At 27.3% G+C, this 14,909-nt stretch overlaps 1 protein-coding gene across 2 annotated transcripts in view; it reads left to right on the plus strand.

Annotated features, from left to right (window-relative positions):
* Positions 1-14,909, plus strand: part of Unr (cold shock domain-containing Unr) — a 51,019-nt gene that overhangs the window by 30,075 nt on the left and 6,035 nt on the right. The window contains exons 5-10 of one of the 2 annotated variants that reach the window (XM_067286196.1): positions 606-760; positions 2,629-2,880; positions 6,901-6,984; positions 8,489-8,655; positions 10,403-10,574; positions 12,386-12,529. In XM_067286196.1, the coding sequence (XP_067142297.1) occupies positions 606-760; positions 2,629-2,880; positions 6,901-6,984; positions 8,489-8,655; positions 10,403-10,574; positions 12,386-12,529 (974 nt within the window). The remainder of the gene's footprint in view (positions 1-605; positions 761-2,628; positions 2,881-6,900; positions 6,985-8,488; positions 8,656-10,402; positions 10,575-12,385; positions 12,530-14,909) is intronic. The other variant, XM_067286197.1, reaches the window with a different exon arrangement.

Raw genomic sequence — 14,909 nt, forward strand, 5'->3', positions numbered from 1 at the left:
TATTAGTCTTACTGTTCTCCTGTCACTTCTCACTCAGTAACTTAACTATCATCCATGATAGTGAAATTGCCCAGTGTGAGAATTAAGTTTCAGCTGAACTCATTTAAGCTTTGCCAAACAGCTTTTGAAAAGACATTGTAAACAAAACACTATCTCATAAACTAAATAACATATGACATTGAAATTTGGCATGTGCAGAGAGAGGACATTACAGGATTTTCAAAATCATCAAATTTGAGGAACAACAATTATATGCGTCATAATTACACGTGACAAATCAGTGAAAAATTGACACCCTAGGCATGCAGTTCTGTAAAAATAAATAAATAAATTGCATATGATTGCAGGTTAAATATAAATTAGTTGCAAATTAATAAGTAAAAATGAATTAAGTTTTGATCTAATAACTGAAATTGTTTTGAACTTTACATTTTTTTATGTATTTTGAATATATTTCTCTATATACTTGTGTTTCTTTGAAAAATTTTTTTCTATTTGGATTAAATATCATTATTATTATTATTATTATTATTATTATTATTATTATTATTTTCATAATCTTATTAATAATAAATTTGTAATATAAATTTTATTTTTCTTTATAGATCCAGTTGAATTTGAGATGACTTATGATAGACGTACAGGAAAACCAATTGCTAGTGCTGTGGTTAAAATTTCAACAGAAGCTTTATCTGATGAAGTTCTTAGTTCAGAACGTGTATCTGGATTTGTTACGACTGAAGTTAAGGATGGTGCTGAGGTAAATATCATTTTTTTTTTATTAGATGATATTTCATTTTTTCTAGATTTGACACAAATATAAAATGATATATGAAATGTTTCATAATATATTTGCTAATTTTGAGGATAACATATGAGTAAAGAGTAGACATTTACTAAATTTAATAATTTTAAAATTATTATTAATTTAACACATTAAGTTGTCATGTGTTGCAGAAATGCAACATATGCTATTTGTTGAAATCTGTGTTGTATTACTTCGAATCTACATGCTAGCTACATAAATGTAATGTAAATAGTTAGAGTATGGCCTGTCGATGTGGAAATTGCTCTTGACTTAGTGAATTATTTTTTTATGATAGAATGCTAGTAGAAACTTAATTTTTTTTCCCTCTAAAATATGAGAAATATGCAAAATTTGATTTTTCTAATTTTTTTTTTCCACAATGATTCATAAGTACAAACTTATGAAAATATAAAGCACAAAAGCAAATATTCGAGAAACAATTTTTATTTTTTTTTAGTGGACAAAAACAGTAATAATCAGTAATAAACACACCTTCCCTATTGCTGAGAGAGTATAATAAAAACAAAACAAACATTTTCGGTTTATTCAATAAATCATCATAATTTTTATTATTTGAGTTAACGGTTTTTGGTATTTTTTTGAATTTTATACATTATGTTCCATTTACAATGTATTCCAATTTCGTTGTTCTAGCCTGATGATGGTTTATTGAATAAACTGAAAACGTTTTTGTTTTGTTTTTATTATACTCTCAGCAATAGATAAGGTGTTTATTACTGATTTTTTATGTTTTGCTGAATACGTTTTTTCATTCAACAGTAATATATTATTTTAGTGGTGATTCTACTTTTATTTAGATTTGTATCAGTCAATATATGCATTTATGTGGTAGAAGTTCTGTTGAATTTAGAACCTGATGCATAAAAGATAGCATAACATGATCAGAGAAAAATCATTCAGGCCACCTGTTGCAATTCTGCAACAGGCCTAAAAATCGAGGAAAATATATTTTTCAACAATGAAGACAAAATTATATGAAGTGGTCATAATTTTTGTGCAATTTTGTCCATAAAAAATAGCATGGCTCATTGTGATATTTTATGATTTTCTGTTTTTTTTTTTTTTTTTCTTTTTTCTTTTCTTTTGTAACTCTTTCCCCCCTGTGGGCACTAAGAGAGCTTCTGATAGCAAGCCCATTATGGGTTCGGCCAGGTGGTGAGGGACGGAGACCGACATATCCGGACGAACCGCTCCCTGAAAAATTCCTGGGGATTTTTTGACCTGTCCGAATTTGATCCTGAGTCCCCTAGGGTGGCAGGCTGCTAATCTTGACTGCTCGGCTATCTGGCCACTTATGACTTTCTGTTGTGGTGCTTAATGTGTAAATTTCAAATGAATTCAAAAAAGAAAAGAATTCAAATACTGATTCAATTTTAAAATTTAAAAAATTATTTAATAAATTTATTTCCATTTATTATCTTTACTTCATTTTAATTTAACTTCACAAAATTTTATTTTTATTTCAAACACACACACTCTTTAAATGTTTTTTTTAAAATCATTACTGATACAAAATAATTTTTTGTAAAATTAGATTTTTGATCTATTAATATGTATTCATGTGTAGTATTAAAGGAAAATTTCTATATACAGTATTACACCCTTCAATACACTTTCACAGATATATTTATACTGAACTAATTACATAATAAAAACTTAAACATCAATTCACTTAAAACTTTGATTTTGTAACATAATGTTTGTTAGAAAGATCTTCATTGTTTATTATGAATTAAATTGATTTTAATGTAAATGCAATATATATTTTATTAATGTATTTTTATAAATTGTTTTATTAGGGACGGGTTGCTTATGAAAGTCGTGGTGAATGTTTCTTTCTTCCTTATACAAAAGATGATTTAGAAAGATCTGATACTCATCTAAATCCAGGAGATAAAGTGACATTTCAAATTGCTACTGATAAATGTTCTGGAAACTTGAGGGCAAGAAACATTGTTCTTGAAATAGCTCAACCAAGAAGATATCAGGGTGTAATTTGTGGTTTAAAAGAAACATTTGGTTTTATAGAAAGAGCTGATGTTGTTAAAGAGGTTTGTATTATAATTGAATAATTAAATATTTAAATTGTAATTTTAAATAAATATATACATGTACATTACTTTTTAATTAGTGGTGTAATTGCTACATACATTTGTTTCTATAAATTTTTGACATAATTTTCAACTTTCATAATTGAAGAAAATTATCAAAGTTTTTTTAAAGTTTATATATAGAAAAGTAAAAATATTACTTTAAATAAACTATAATTATTACATTAGTTTTAGGAAAATTAAATAATACAAATGTTAAACAGAGTTTAAGCTGTTGCTAGTTTTTTTGCTAAAATGTTACAAGAATTTAGATTTAGTGACAACTTTCTTGGTAAGTTTTGCTAAAAAGCTAATGTTTTTCAATTGGTACAAATCTTGTTAAACCTGATGCAAACCTATGAAAAGGGTTAAAAACATTTATTTAAACAAATTAAAGTGTTGTTGAAAAAGTATTTAAGGTGTTGTTCAACATTTTATCATTATAAGTAAACATACTAAATATTAAAAATTATTTTATCTAATATTTTATTCAATTAAAATATAATTTTATTTATATTGTAAACTGTTTTGCTGAAATTTAAACATTTTTGTGGCTGGCCTTGATTTAAAATTGTTGGTCAAACTGACCCAATACTGGCCAGGTAGCTATCCTAACATCACTCTATCTGTTCTAAAATGGGACAGTCGGTACTGATCGCTTCCAATCTCTTGTCGCTCTAACTACATGAAAGAAAAGTCTACCTTGACAGACATCATCTCGTGTATGGGCATTACGTATTCTCTGCTTTGTAGACACGAAAGTTTCCAATAAATGAATACCTAATTGTTTAACTTTATCTTTGTATACTAAGTACATTTATCAATTAACAGGACTTATTATACTGGAAAATTATGGATGCAGATATTTAGTCTTACTGATCAGAAATAATAATATTTATTTAGTTCACCTGTACACATACACTTTAAGCTTGTGTTTCGGACTTGTTTGTCCCTCCTCAGCAGGCATTCAAAAAGCACTTTCTACAAATTAACAGTTAAAATGATTTTTGTTACAAATATAAAATTCAAAATTAAAAATATACACATTATTGCACCGACAATAAAATAATAAAAGTTCTTACAGTTTCTTTATCTCCGGACATCTTTAAAGATTCCATATGTATTACAAGTATAATGGAATCTTTAAAGATGTCCGGAGATAAAGAAACTGTAAGAACTTTTATTATTTTATTGTCGGTGCAATAATGTGTATATTTTTAATTTTGGATTTTATATTTGTAACAAAAATCATTTTAACTGTTAATTTGTAGAAAGTGCTTTTTGAATGCCTGCTGAAGAGGGACAAACAAGTCCGAAACACAAGCTTAAAGTGTATGTGTACAGGTGAACTAAATAAATATTATTATTTCTGATCAGTAAGACTAAATATCTGCATCCATAATTTTCCAGTATAATAAGTCCTGTTAATTGATAACTTTATCTTTGTATACTAAGTACATTTAAGCTATAATTAAGGACACAAAGGCATAATAATTGAAATACCTAATTGTGTTTGTGTTTTGATGAATACTGTTCTTAATTATGTCAGAAACTGTGTTTTTAAAATTACAATATTATTGTAATTTAAAAAAAAATTCTGATTGAGTGGAATTTAAAAGTTGTGTTGCTGTCAGATGTAAGGATATGTCATCAGCTGAAGTTTATCAAATAATAGTTGTAAATGACATTCTATCAGATTACTCTCATATATCAACAGTTATTGAATTTGTTCTTTCATACCCAGTGCACACTGTTTAGTGTGAAAAGTTTCAGTGAGATGATATTAACAAAAACTCTAATTGGAAATGGTCTTGATGTAAAAAATTTCAGCAACTTGTTAAACATCTCCATACATTGCCCCCAAGATGGGAATTTGATTTTCATTCAGCATTTGTTGCTTAATGTGAATCAAAACCAAGAAGGATTGTCTAATGTATGATACTTGTGGGTTGTAACAGTAGATTTGTTGTTATATTGGTAGTTCAGTACACTGTAATAATATACAGTAATAATGTACAATGAGAATAAACAAATGTTTAAATAATAATTGGGCTGCAATTGAAAAAATTGTAGACCTATAAATTTCCACTGTCATCCATCTGCCCGTCTTTCTTTAATCTTGAGAACAGAGTTAGATATATGAAATCCAAGACCAGATATGGGAACCTTGGGGCAGGAGGCCTCAATTAACTATACACAAACTTTCAATGTAAATCGGAAGTCACATTATTTCAATTCAGAAATTTTCCCTGAAAGCATTTAATAGATTATTGGCATGACTATTGTCAAAGCAAAAATATAATGTACAGGGGCAAGACACTACAGTACTAATTTGAGGTAAAGAGCATATTATTAAATTTCGTCGTTATATAATTTTTTAGTCGATTCAAGAAGACATAGTCTGTTCAAAAAGTAATTTTTGGGTCCACCATTTATTTCTTAACTGTGTTCTAGAACACCCTTTGACGACCGGACCTTTCCTTTGAGGCTGCTAGTCCGCCGGGTTAAAATAGTTCCTTTAAAAAAACACAATAAAACATCCAAATTAAAACAAAGGTAAAAATTCAGAAATTGGCGGATCTTACAGACATCTTCAATTTTAATCTATCCAGTGGCAGACTTCCAGACTTTTATATCCACTTGAGAAGCACTGTTTAATGCAGATTTCTGGTGTCCCCCTGGTGACGAATTAACTTTAAAATTTTTGATTATTAAATTTCGTCGTTAGAACACAGTTAAGAAATAAATGGTGGACCCAAAAATTACTTTATGAACAGACTACGTCTTCTTGAATCGACTAAAAAATTATCTAACGACGAAATTTAATAATCAAAAATTTTAAAGTTAATTCGTCACCAGGGGGACACCAGAAATCTGCATTAAACAGCGCTTCTTAAGTGGATATAAAAGTCTGGAAGTCTGCCACTGGATAGATTAAAATTGAAGATGTCTGTAAGATCCGCCAATTTCTGAATTTTTACCTTTGTTTTAATTTGGATGTTTTATTGTGTTTTTTTTAAAGGAACTATTTTAACCCGGCGGCCTAGCAGCCTCAAAGGAAAGGTCTGGTCGTCAAAGAGTGTTCTAGAACACAGTTAAGAAATAAATGGTGGATCCCAAAAAGTAAAGAGCATATATTTTAAATTTATTTAAATTTAAAATTGCAGCTTGGCATTGTGATGATGTCACAATAAATAATTGCTCATGTATTGTTCTGAGCAGCCTCATGGATGAGAAATGTTAGTTACAGTTTCTAAAATTTTGCTACAACATTTTTTAGTAAAATTAATGAAAATGCTACATAAAATTTTTTCTCAGCTTAAACCTTAATTAAAGATAACTGAATATTTTTCATTGTTAATTTACTTAATTTGAAGTGTATGTAAGCATAATTACATATTAGGCAATTATATGGTTCCAATTAGGCAATTATAAAAATACATTGTTAATGTTCAGTTATGGTACAGTTTTTTGAATTATCTTTCTGACTTGATATTGTATTTTGCATGATTATGTTATTTATACAAAAATTGTAAGTTCAGTATTTTTTTCAGTATTTTTGTGTTGGTAATGTGTTTTGAATATAATGAAAACATTTTGTAGAAAATTAATTTTTACAAGAAATTATAATAACTATAAAATTATTAGTTTTATTTATTCATACATACGTTTAAAATCAATAATTTCAAGAAATCACTTTTTCCAGCAGAATTTATTTGCTACTTTTATTTGTAAGAAAAAAATTGAAATCAGAGGTTTTAAAATCGAAATACTATTTTTAAATGCTTTCGTAATTTTTATCAAAAGATTAATAGTTTCTTACTATTACATATTTTACACACAAAAAACATGCAAAAACTGCTCTCAGAAAGAAAATTATTTTTGTTATATATCTGATAACTTTTAAAATAAATTTATATAGAAAATATTAAAATATTTTAAAAATTTGATAAATTAAAATTTTACACACTATCTTTTCAGATATTTTTTCACTCAAGTGAATGTAAAGATTTTAAAAACCTAAATTTGGGTGATGATGTAGAATTCACTATACAGATAAGGAATGTAAGTAGTAATTAAACTTTTTTATGTGTTTTTTGACTTCTATAGTGAGGAAATAACTATGTATAAGTGTAACCAGTTTGCTTTACCCACCATATTTTGCTTCCTGTACAATATATACTACTAGTCTGCTCTTGATACAGAATTACCATACCATATTATTTATACCAATAAAAATTTTCAAATAAAAGTCAATTCTCCATAATACTCTTTGAGGACATTAGTGAAATTTAAGCAATCTTTGTTGTTTTCCTGCACAATTTTAACTTGGTATTTCATATTATTTGATTGATTTATAGATAAGTTCTGCTGTAGAAAATTACTGAATCACTTCTGAGTTATTAAATTAAAATAAAACAATCACAGCAGATGCAAGTACAGGGAGTGAAAGAAAAATTGCAAAGAAAGCAATAAGCCATTATCAATTGCAACAATTGATTTTACCACATGATAATGCTCAACCACATATATCTAGAATAACCAAAGAAAATTCTGGTGTTTTCATGGTCAGAATAACTTTATCCTTCTCATTCTGTAGACTGGTAATGCCCAAACTATGGTCCTTAGGCCAACTCTAGTCCACAAACATATTTGAGAAATCATTTATAAATGGTAGAAGTGGGCCTACTTTTTGTATGTGTAGAATATACAAAATATTTGTGGCTTTGCCTATCTGTGACTTATGCACTATTTGACTTACACTATTGTGTTATTTGACTTAGTTGAAAAGTTTGGGCACCACTGCTCTAGGTCTTGCTTCCATCAGATTTCTATCTCTAGATTGTTCCAAACAGATAAAAACTTTCATATTTATGTTGAGATTGATGAATTTGTAAAAAAATGTTTTTTCTTCAAAAATCATAAAATTCTTCAAGGAAGAAATTAACAAATAACTGTCTAAATGGGAACTAGTTGTATATATTGGAGAATATATAACAGATTGCAATTTATTATATTGCTTTTCAAATGTAAAATTTTAGTTTGCTAAATACACTGGAACAGTATTTATGAATTAACCTAATATATTATTAATATTTGGTAAACTGTCTTAGCACAGTTTATAATTGGTTTATTGCTTATTTAACCTGCTTTGAAATGCTTTGGTCTATCAAGATTCTGATACCAAAATTTCCTAGCAATCAACCAGTCATTGTTTTTTCCTAATTAATATATAGAGATTATAGATAATATAAAAAGAATCTTTCTTACAGCAAAACTTTAATGGTAATTAATTACATTATTAATAATAATATATATTATCATTTTTAAAATTGTAACTATTAATATTGATAAATGACATTACCATGTACAATTTTAAATGGGATCAAAAACTGTTTTTGATCACTTACAGGCCAATATTGATTTTAAAAATAATTTGTAAACTGATATTGATATATTATGACAGCTATCTATTTTTAAGCAATACTTTAATAATTTTTAGTAATTTTAATATTAAAATTATTTAAGTGTAAATTTATGTTTAAATTTTATTATTTATTTTGTTTAGAATAAAGAAGTGGCAATAAATATTGTCCATTTGCCATTAGGAACTGTTGTATTTGATGATGTCTCTAAAGAAACAGTAATGGGTCATGTTATTAAGATGTTTGATAAATTACAAACAAGACATCCTGAACCTATGTCTGGAAAAATTCGGTATCGTCGTGATAGCAGGTATGTCCGTAATTATTATTGCAGACATATGCTTCTAAGTGAAAAATTTTTATTAACTATTTTTGATCAAATATGCAAACTTTCATTCTATATTAATTATTTGGTTTATCTAGGAAGGTTGTATAACTTAGTATAATAAGATTAGAATTACCTGATTATACTTGATAATGACATCTGTTTTGAATAATCTTTATTTTGAAAAAGATGTATATATTATCTGTAGATTGTATTTAAGTAATTGCTAATTCTGTTTTTTACTACATGTATTAATTTTATACTTTACAAGAAATTAAATATTTTATAATTAATAAAATTTTTATAATAATATAATTTTTAGTGTGATAAATCCATTTTAGGAATAAGATAAGTAATTGAAGACAATACATTATTGCTCATTACCTAAATATAACCTAAGAGCATGTTCTGTTTCCTTGTATTTCTTGTTTTCATACTCTTTTTCACTGTGTTGCAGTCAGAAACAAAGATAATCACATATCCCATAGCATAGTGCTTAATAACTCATAGCAATAATTAAAAGATTTTCTGGTAAAAAAATATGGAAATGTATTTCCATAGGAATTGTAAATTCTTTGTGTTTTAATAGTCCATATCTGCAGTTGATTTATTGGCCATGTCTGATATATATTTTATTATTATTGGGCTGCATTTTCAAACTGTAGACTTATACATTCTCACTGTCATTCAACTGTACTTCATTAATCTTGAGAATGGAGTGAGTTAGATGAAATTCATACCAGACATGGAAAGCTTAGGAACTGGAGGCCCTAGTTATCTTTATATGAGCTTCCAGTATGAACCAGATATAGTGTAACTTCAATTTAAAATTTTTGCCTTACTTTATAGGGAAATAAATCTGGTATAGAGTTGATCTCTACAATAAACTGAAATCAGCAATATATCACTCGATGCTGTAAGGCAGCGATCGGCAACTGGCGGTCTGTGGACCATTGATGGTCTGTGAGAAAATTTGGGTGGTCCATGGAGAAATTTGGACATTGAACAACTGAAGGTTATGCAAAGTATTATGAAAGAAATGCAAAATACTTAGTTGCTTTTTTCACTCATTGGGGGGGGGGTTTATTTGAATCTAAAACCACTAACGAAGTGACTGTTATCAATAAATAATGAACAATAACAATATTGTGAGTGCGATTGTCGTCCTTTATGGAAAAGCGCTAAGAACCCATAAACTTACTTCAAACAAGCAGCAATGAACTTTAGGCTTGCATTAATTTGTTATAATTAAATGCAAGTTTCATATTAATGTAATAAAATTGAACTTTTATGATCATTATTCTACAGATTTTGTATTGTTTAAAAAAATTTAATATGATAGTGGTCTGCAGGATTCAAAAATTGTGAGTTTAGTGGTCCATGAGGTCAGAAAGGTTGCTGACTGCTGCTGTAACGTGTACAATATTCACATGAGCTACATTTTTCTGTGACAAGTCACGTGAGAAATAACATCATTATTGAGAAAAAATAATCATAGTTTCAGATTCGGCATCGAAAGTTATATTTATTTAAATTCAAATATAATAAAAAATTTCAGCCCAGCATTGTGACAATGTCACAATAAGTAATTTCAGTTTTATTTATAAACTCTTAAATAAGATAAGATAAGCTATTTTCATATTAGACAAATATATATTACAAATAATATAGAAATTTCAAAAAAAATATTATTTAATCTATTGGATTATAAAATATGATTTTGTTTTTAAAGGGAAATGGAAATTTCTTTTGGTGAAAAAGACACAAAAGGTGATTTTACCCTTCAAGTTGGAGATTGGGTTCAGTTTAACATAGCTACTGATCGTCGTGATAAACTTCAACATGCCACAAATATTGATTTATTAGATGAAAGTTTTCTTGTGTCAGGAGAGATGAGAGAACAGGTATTTTGTTTTTGTTTTTTTTATTAGCATATCATAACCAGGTTTTGGTTTTTCAATCGTATTCAGTGCTTTTGTAAATATGATAACAAAATAAATAAAATTTAATAAATATACAATTCTCTGGATGGGATACCATAGGATGGGAAGAGCATAAAAAACTTCATAAAATAAAAATTATAGTAATGAAAATAATGCTTTTCTATGCTTTAAGAATATTAGTTACAAGCAAGGCAACATTAATTATTTTGTATTATTGGGTTTTCTTTTGATGTATGGATGTATATATGTTTAAAAAATATGTAATTCATTTTTAGACATTACAAATTTAAAATAAAGAGTTAATTGAAATCAAAATATTTTCTATTGATATTTATTTACAAAAGCATCAGGGAAGAATAAATTATAATTCAAGAATATAGAAAAAATTCAAAAATAAATGAAAACTCTAAACAAAAATTGAGTATTTAAAGAAATTCAAAATTAAACATCTAATTTATTTATTTGATTTAAACTTGTATTTACATGCTTGCTAAAAATTACATAAATACATGACAAGTTAATCATAATATAGAAAAATATTTTGTGAATATTTACACATCTTAAATTTTTAAATCTTAATGAGTTTTTTTTTTAGAAACTATCATAAGTTTTACTTGTATATCTTCTTTATGTAGAAAAAATAACTTTTAGAATAACATGTTTTTTAATGAATTAAGATGTTTTTAGTATGAAAATAATTAACTATATACAGTGGGTGATCGGTTAACGAATATAATCTGTTCAAAGACAATGTTTGCTACCTGAATTGTTCGTTAACCGATTATCGATTTGCCATAGATTTTTATGGAAATTTGATTAATTCATACTGGCAACTCCAAATAAAAAGAATAATTATGTAATTTCTTAATACATTTATTTACATGTAATAACAAATTAAAAGCAATCTCACCATTTTTTCATGGATGACAATCTTTGTTTCTCAGATGTGATTTTTGTTCATTTTTATCTGTTTGAGTCTTTTTTGATTATATCTTTCTTAGCTAAGATTGTGTCTACTTTAGACCTGTTGAAACCATATTGTCTAGCAACATTAGACATCATCTGCTCACTCTCCACCTTGGCTATTATCTCTTGCTAAGTTTCAATAGTGAACACAGTTCTTAACACTCCACTCTTTTTAGATCCCATAAAATCAGTGTTTTTAAATAAAAAGTTCAGAAAAACACTTACAAAAATTCAGAGAACAGAAATCAACTAGTGCAAAAAACATATGTATACAACTGTGAAAGTCTTATTCTTTAAACCATTCATAGATACCAGTAAAATATAGGCCTAGTTTTACAAATCTTAAGTGCATCATAGCTACTTCTTGTGTTTGTTCTGTCAGGTGTTTGTTGTCCAAACATAAAAATCTTTTGCGAAAGTGTTTGTTGTCTGATTTGTTCGCAATCCGAACTGTTCGTTAACTGATCACCCACTGTACTAACAGATGATTAAAATTGTAAATAAAAATTTATAGTAGTATTAATTTTAGAAAAATCTTAGTCCTTATTTATAATGATTTTAGAAAAATGTAGTATTACAACGTATGATGGAAAGTTTGACTTTTTCATTATTTGATTCTTTGTAGATTGATAATTCTCGCAGAATACATTTTGAATAGTATTAAAACTCAAATACTTTCAATATTTATAAATGAGTTTTTCATTTATGCAGTTCTCTAGTAATCAATTATTGCCTTAATAACTTGACTATTTTTATATTTATTAAAAATGAATTTTTCAATAAATATCACATTTTTGTGAAATTAGGGTGTAATTGTTGCAATGAAAGAAAATTATGGTTTTATAAAATGTGAGCATAAAGATTCAAGAGTTTACTTTCGAACATCAGAACTTTTGGATTCCACTCAAACACTCAATGTCCAAGATGAAGTAGAATTTACAGTAATGCAGGTATTTATATTAATTATTTTCTTTTAATCTTCATTTTGGTATTTTTTCACAATAAATCAATAATTTTCAGTTTTCATAAACTGTGTATAAATTGAGATAAACTGGGTTTTTTAAATTGATGTGTCGTACTGTTTTGTTATTTTTCTAGTAACATAATTTTCAATTTTTTAAAATGTGAAAACATTTAAAAAATTGAAAATTATGTTACTAGAAAACTAGAAAAACCTTTCATAATTATTTGCAGACCAGCCTGATATTAACCTGTGATCATAGCTGTCTTTTTCTTTTAAACACTTGTACATGCTTAAGGTAGTAGATCTTTTTTTCTACTGATTTTTCATGTGTAATTACACTGTATGTAATTGCTGTTCTTCAAATTTTGATTCTGAAAAAATTCCTGTAATGTGTCATCTCTGCAGGTACCAAATTTCAACATTGTGTTGTTTAGTTTATGCAATATTGTTTTGTTTACAGAACAATGTTTTTTCGAGGGCTCCAATAGACTTTGAAACTTTACAGTAGCATGGGCTAATCTGAAATGAGTTTAACTGAAAATGAATGATAGCAGCTGAGGTGTTTCTCAGAGCTAGAAAATGATCTCTCTGAATTTTTCAGATATGAAATAAAGCCATGAAAACATTTAAATTGTTGAAGGTCATACGGAGACAGGTGTTCAAGGTCATTATGTCAGGCAATAGCTAACAAACATTCATGATATTTTGACTAGCTCTTGCAGCAATCTTGAGAGACCTCCATGTCATCATTTTTAATGATGTCAAGTCATCAAGAATGGCATTAGAATAGAAAATCATTATGAATACATCCAGTCATGTGACAATTTAAAAAAATTGTACACAATCACACAAGCACCAAGTTTCTGCAGTACTTTTTGAGGGCCTGTTATAAGCAGGGGGAAAATTTTTACAAGAGAATATCATGGAATGAGAGCTAAGTAAATCAATTTGGTGAAAAATGCTTGAAAAAACTAGTAGGTGCAGAAAATCACCACTATTGCATGTAATTTTAAGAAATTATAATTTTAGAAACCTTACAGTTCATCATAATAAAAATATAACTTTTTAACTCATTATTATACATTCAAAATTGTATCGGTGGCTTTATTTTAAATATATATGCACTTATTAAAAAAGCAGAAAAACCATAATGGAATAATTGTTTTTGAATAATTAAAAACTTTAAAGTTGTGAATGCAATAATTTATTGTATAATGCCCATGAATTAGAAAATATTTCAAGGTAATGCTGCTGCTACAACATATGAAGAATTTTGCAATGTATTTAGCAAAAGTTGTAAAACAAATTGCTTTAGTTTCTGTCCAGGTAATCATTAGGCACTTCCACATAAAATAACATTCTTTTCCCATGTAATGAGCTGGTATTTAGTAAAATTAATTATTAGCAGTTGCTATATCATTCTGAAAAATAAATTTTTAGAAAAAAATAATTATAATTTTTCCTTTATAAAAAGAAATTCATAAAATGCCAAAATATCTATTTTAAAAGAAAATAAAAAATATCTGTTTGTTTTACTTACTGTAATAATTTTGGAACTTGTCTATACTGATAATAATAATAATATTATTATTAATTGGAGTAAGTAAATTCTAAATTAATATTAAGTGGAATAAGTAGTAATTAATGTAAATTCTATTTATTTGTTTTGTCTCTGTCTATGGACATTGTGAGGCATTTTTAATCATGTTTGTTCTGGGTTTGGCTAGGTGAGGGTGACTTAATGATTAGGTTAGGTGGGGATGATGCTCAAAGTATCCAAGTAATAAAAAATTCCTTAGGTTGCCTGTCTGGATTTGATCCTAGGTCCTCCAGAGCAGTAAGCTGATGTCTTAACAGTCTGTTATCCAGCCATCAACTGTAATGTTATAAGAATATATTTTTATTGTTTAGTGTAACTTGAAGATACATCTTCAACATGTTGTTCATCCAGTATTGTTTGTCTGCTATTATCTTTAACAACAGTTATTAAGTTATTGAAGCAAGAAAGACTAGCAACTTAAACTATTTATTGTGAGCAAACAATGATTAAAGTGATGAATATTTAACATTTAAAGCAACATTTAATTATGATGATGATAACTAATGACTGCACACTATTAGCCATATATTAATGCTAACAGTGTGAAGAGGTTAAAAATGCCTGTTTATATAATCAAAATTTTAATTTTAAAACTGATATTATTATTGGCTTTATGCACAAGTTGCACAAGATTTTGATATCAAAAAGTGTGCTCTTAATAAGTTTTTCGGTATAGTTTAAGAAAGCAGCCAGAAATAAGAAAATAGTTTTTTTTGCAGTAGATATATTACTTTTGAGAATACTTTACAGTCGGAATTTATTTCAG

This window comes from Centruroides vittatus, unplaced genomic scaffold, assembly GCF_030686945.1.
Source record: "Centruroides vittatus isolate TY-2023 unplaced genomic scaffold, ASM3068694v2 scaffold_3293, whole genome shotgun sequence".
In the NCBI taxonomy this organism is placed as follows: domain Eukaryota; kingdom Metazoa; phylum Arthropoda; class Arachnida; order Scorpiones; family Buthidae; genus Centruroides; species Centruroides vittatus.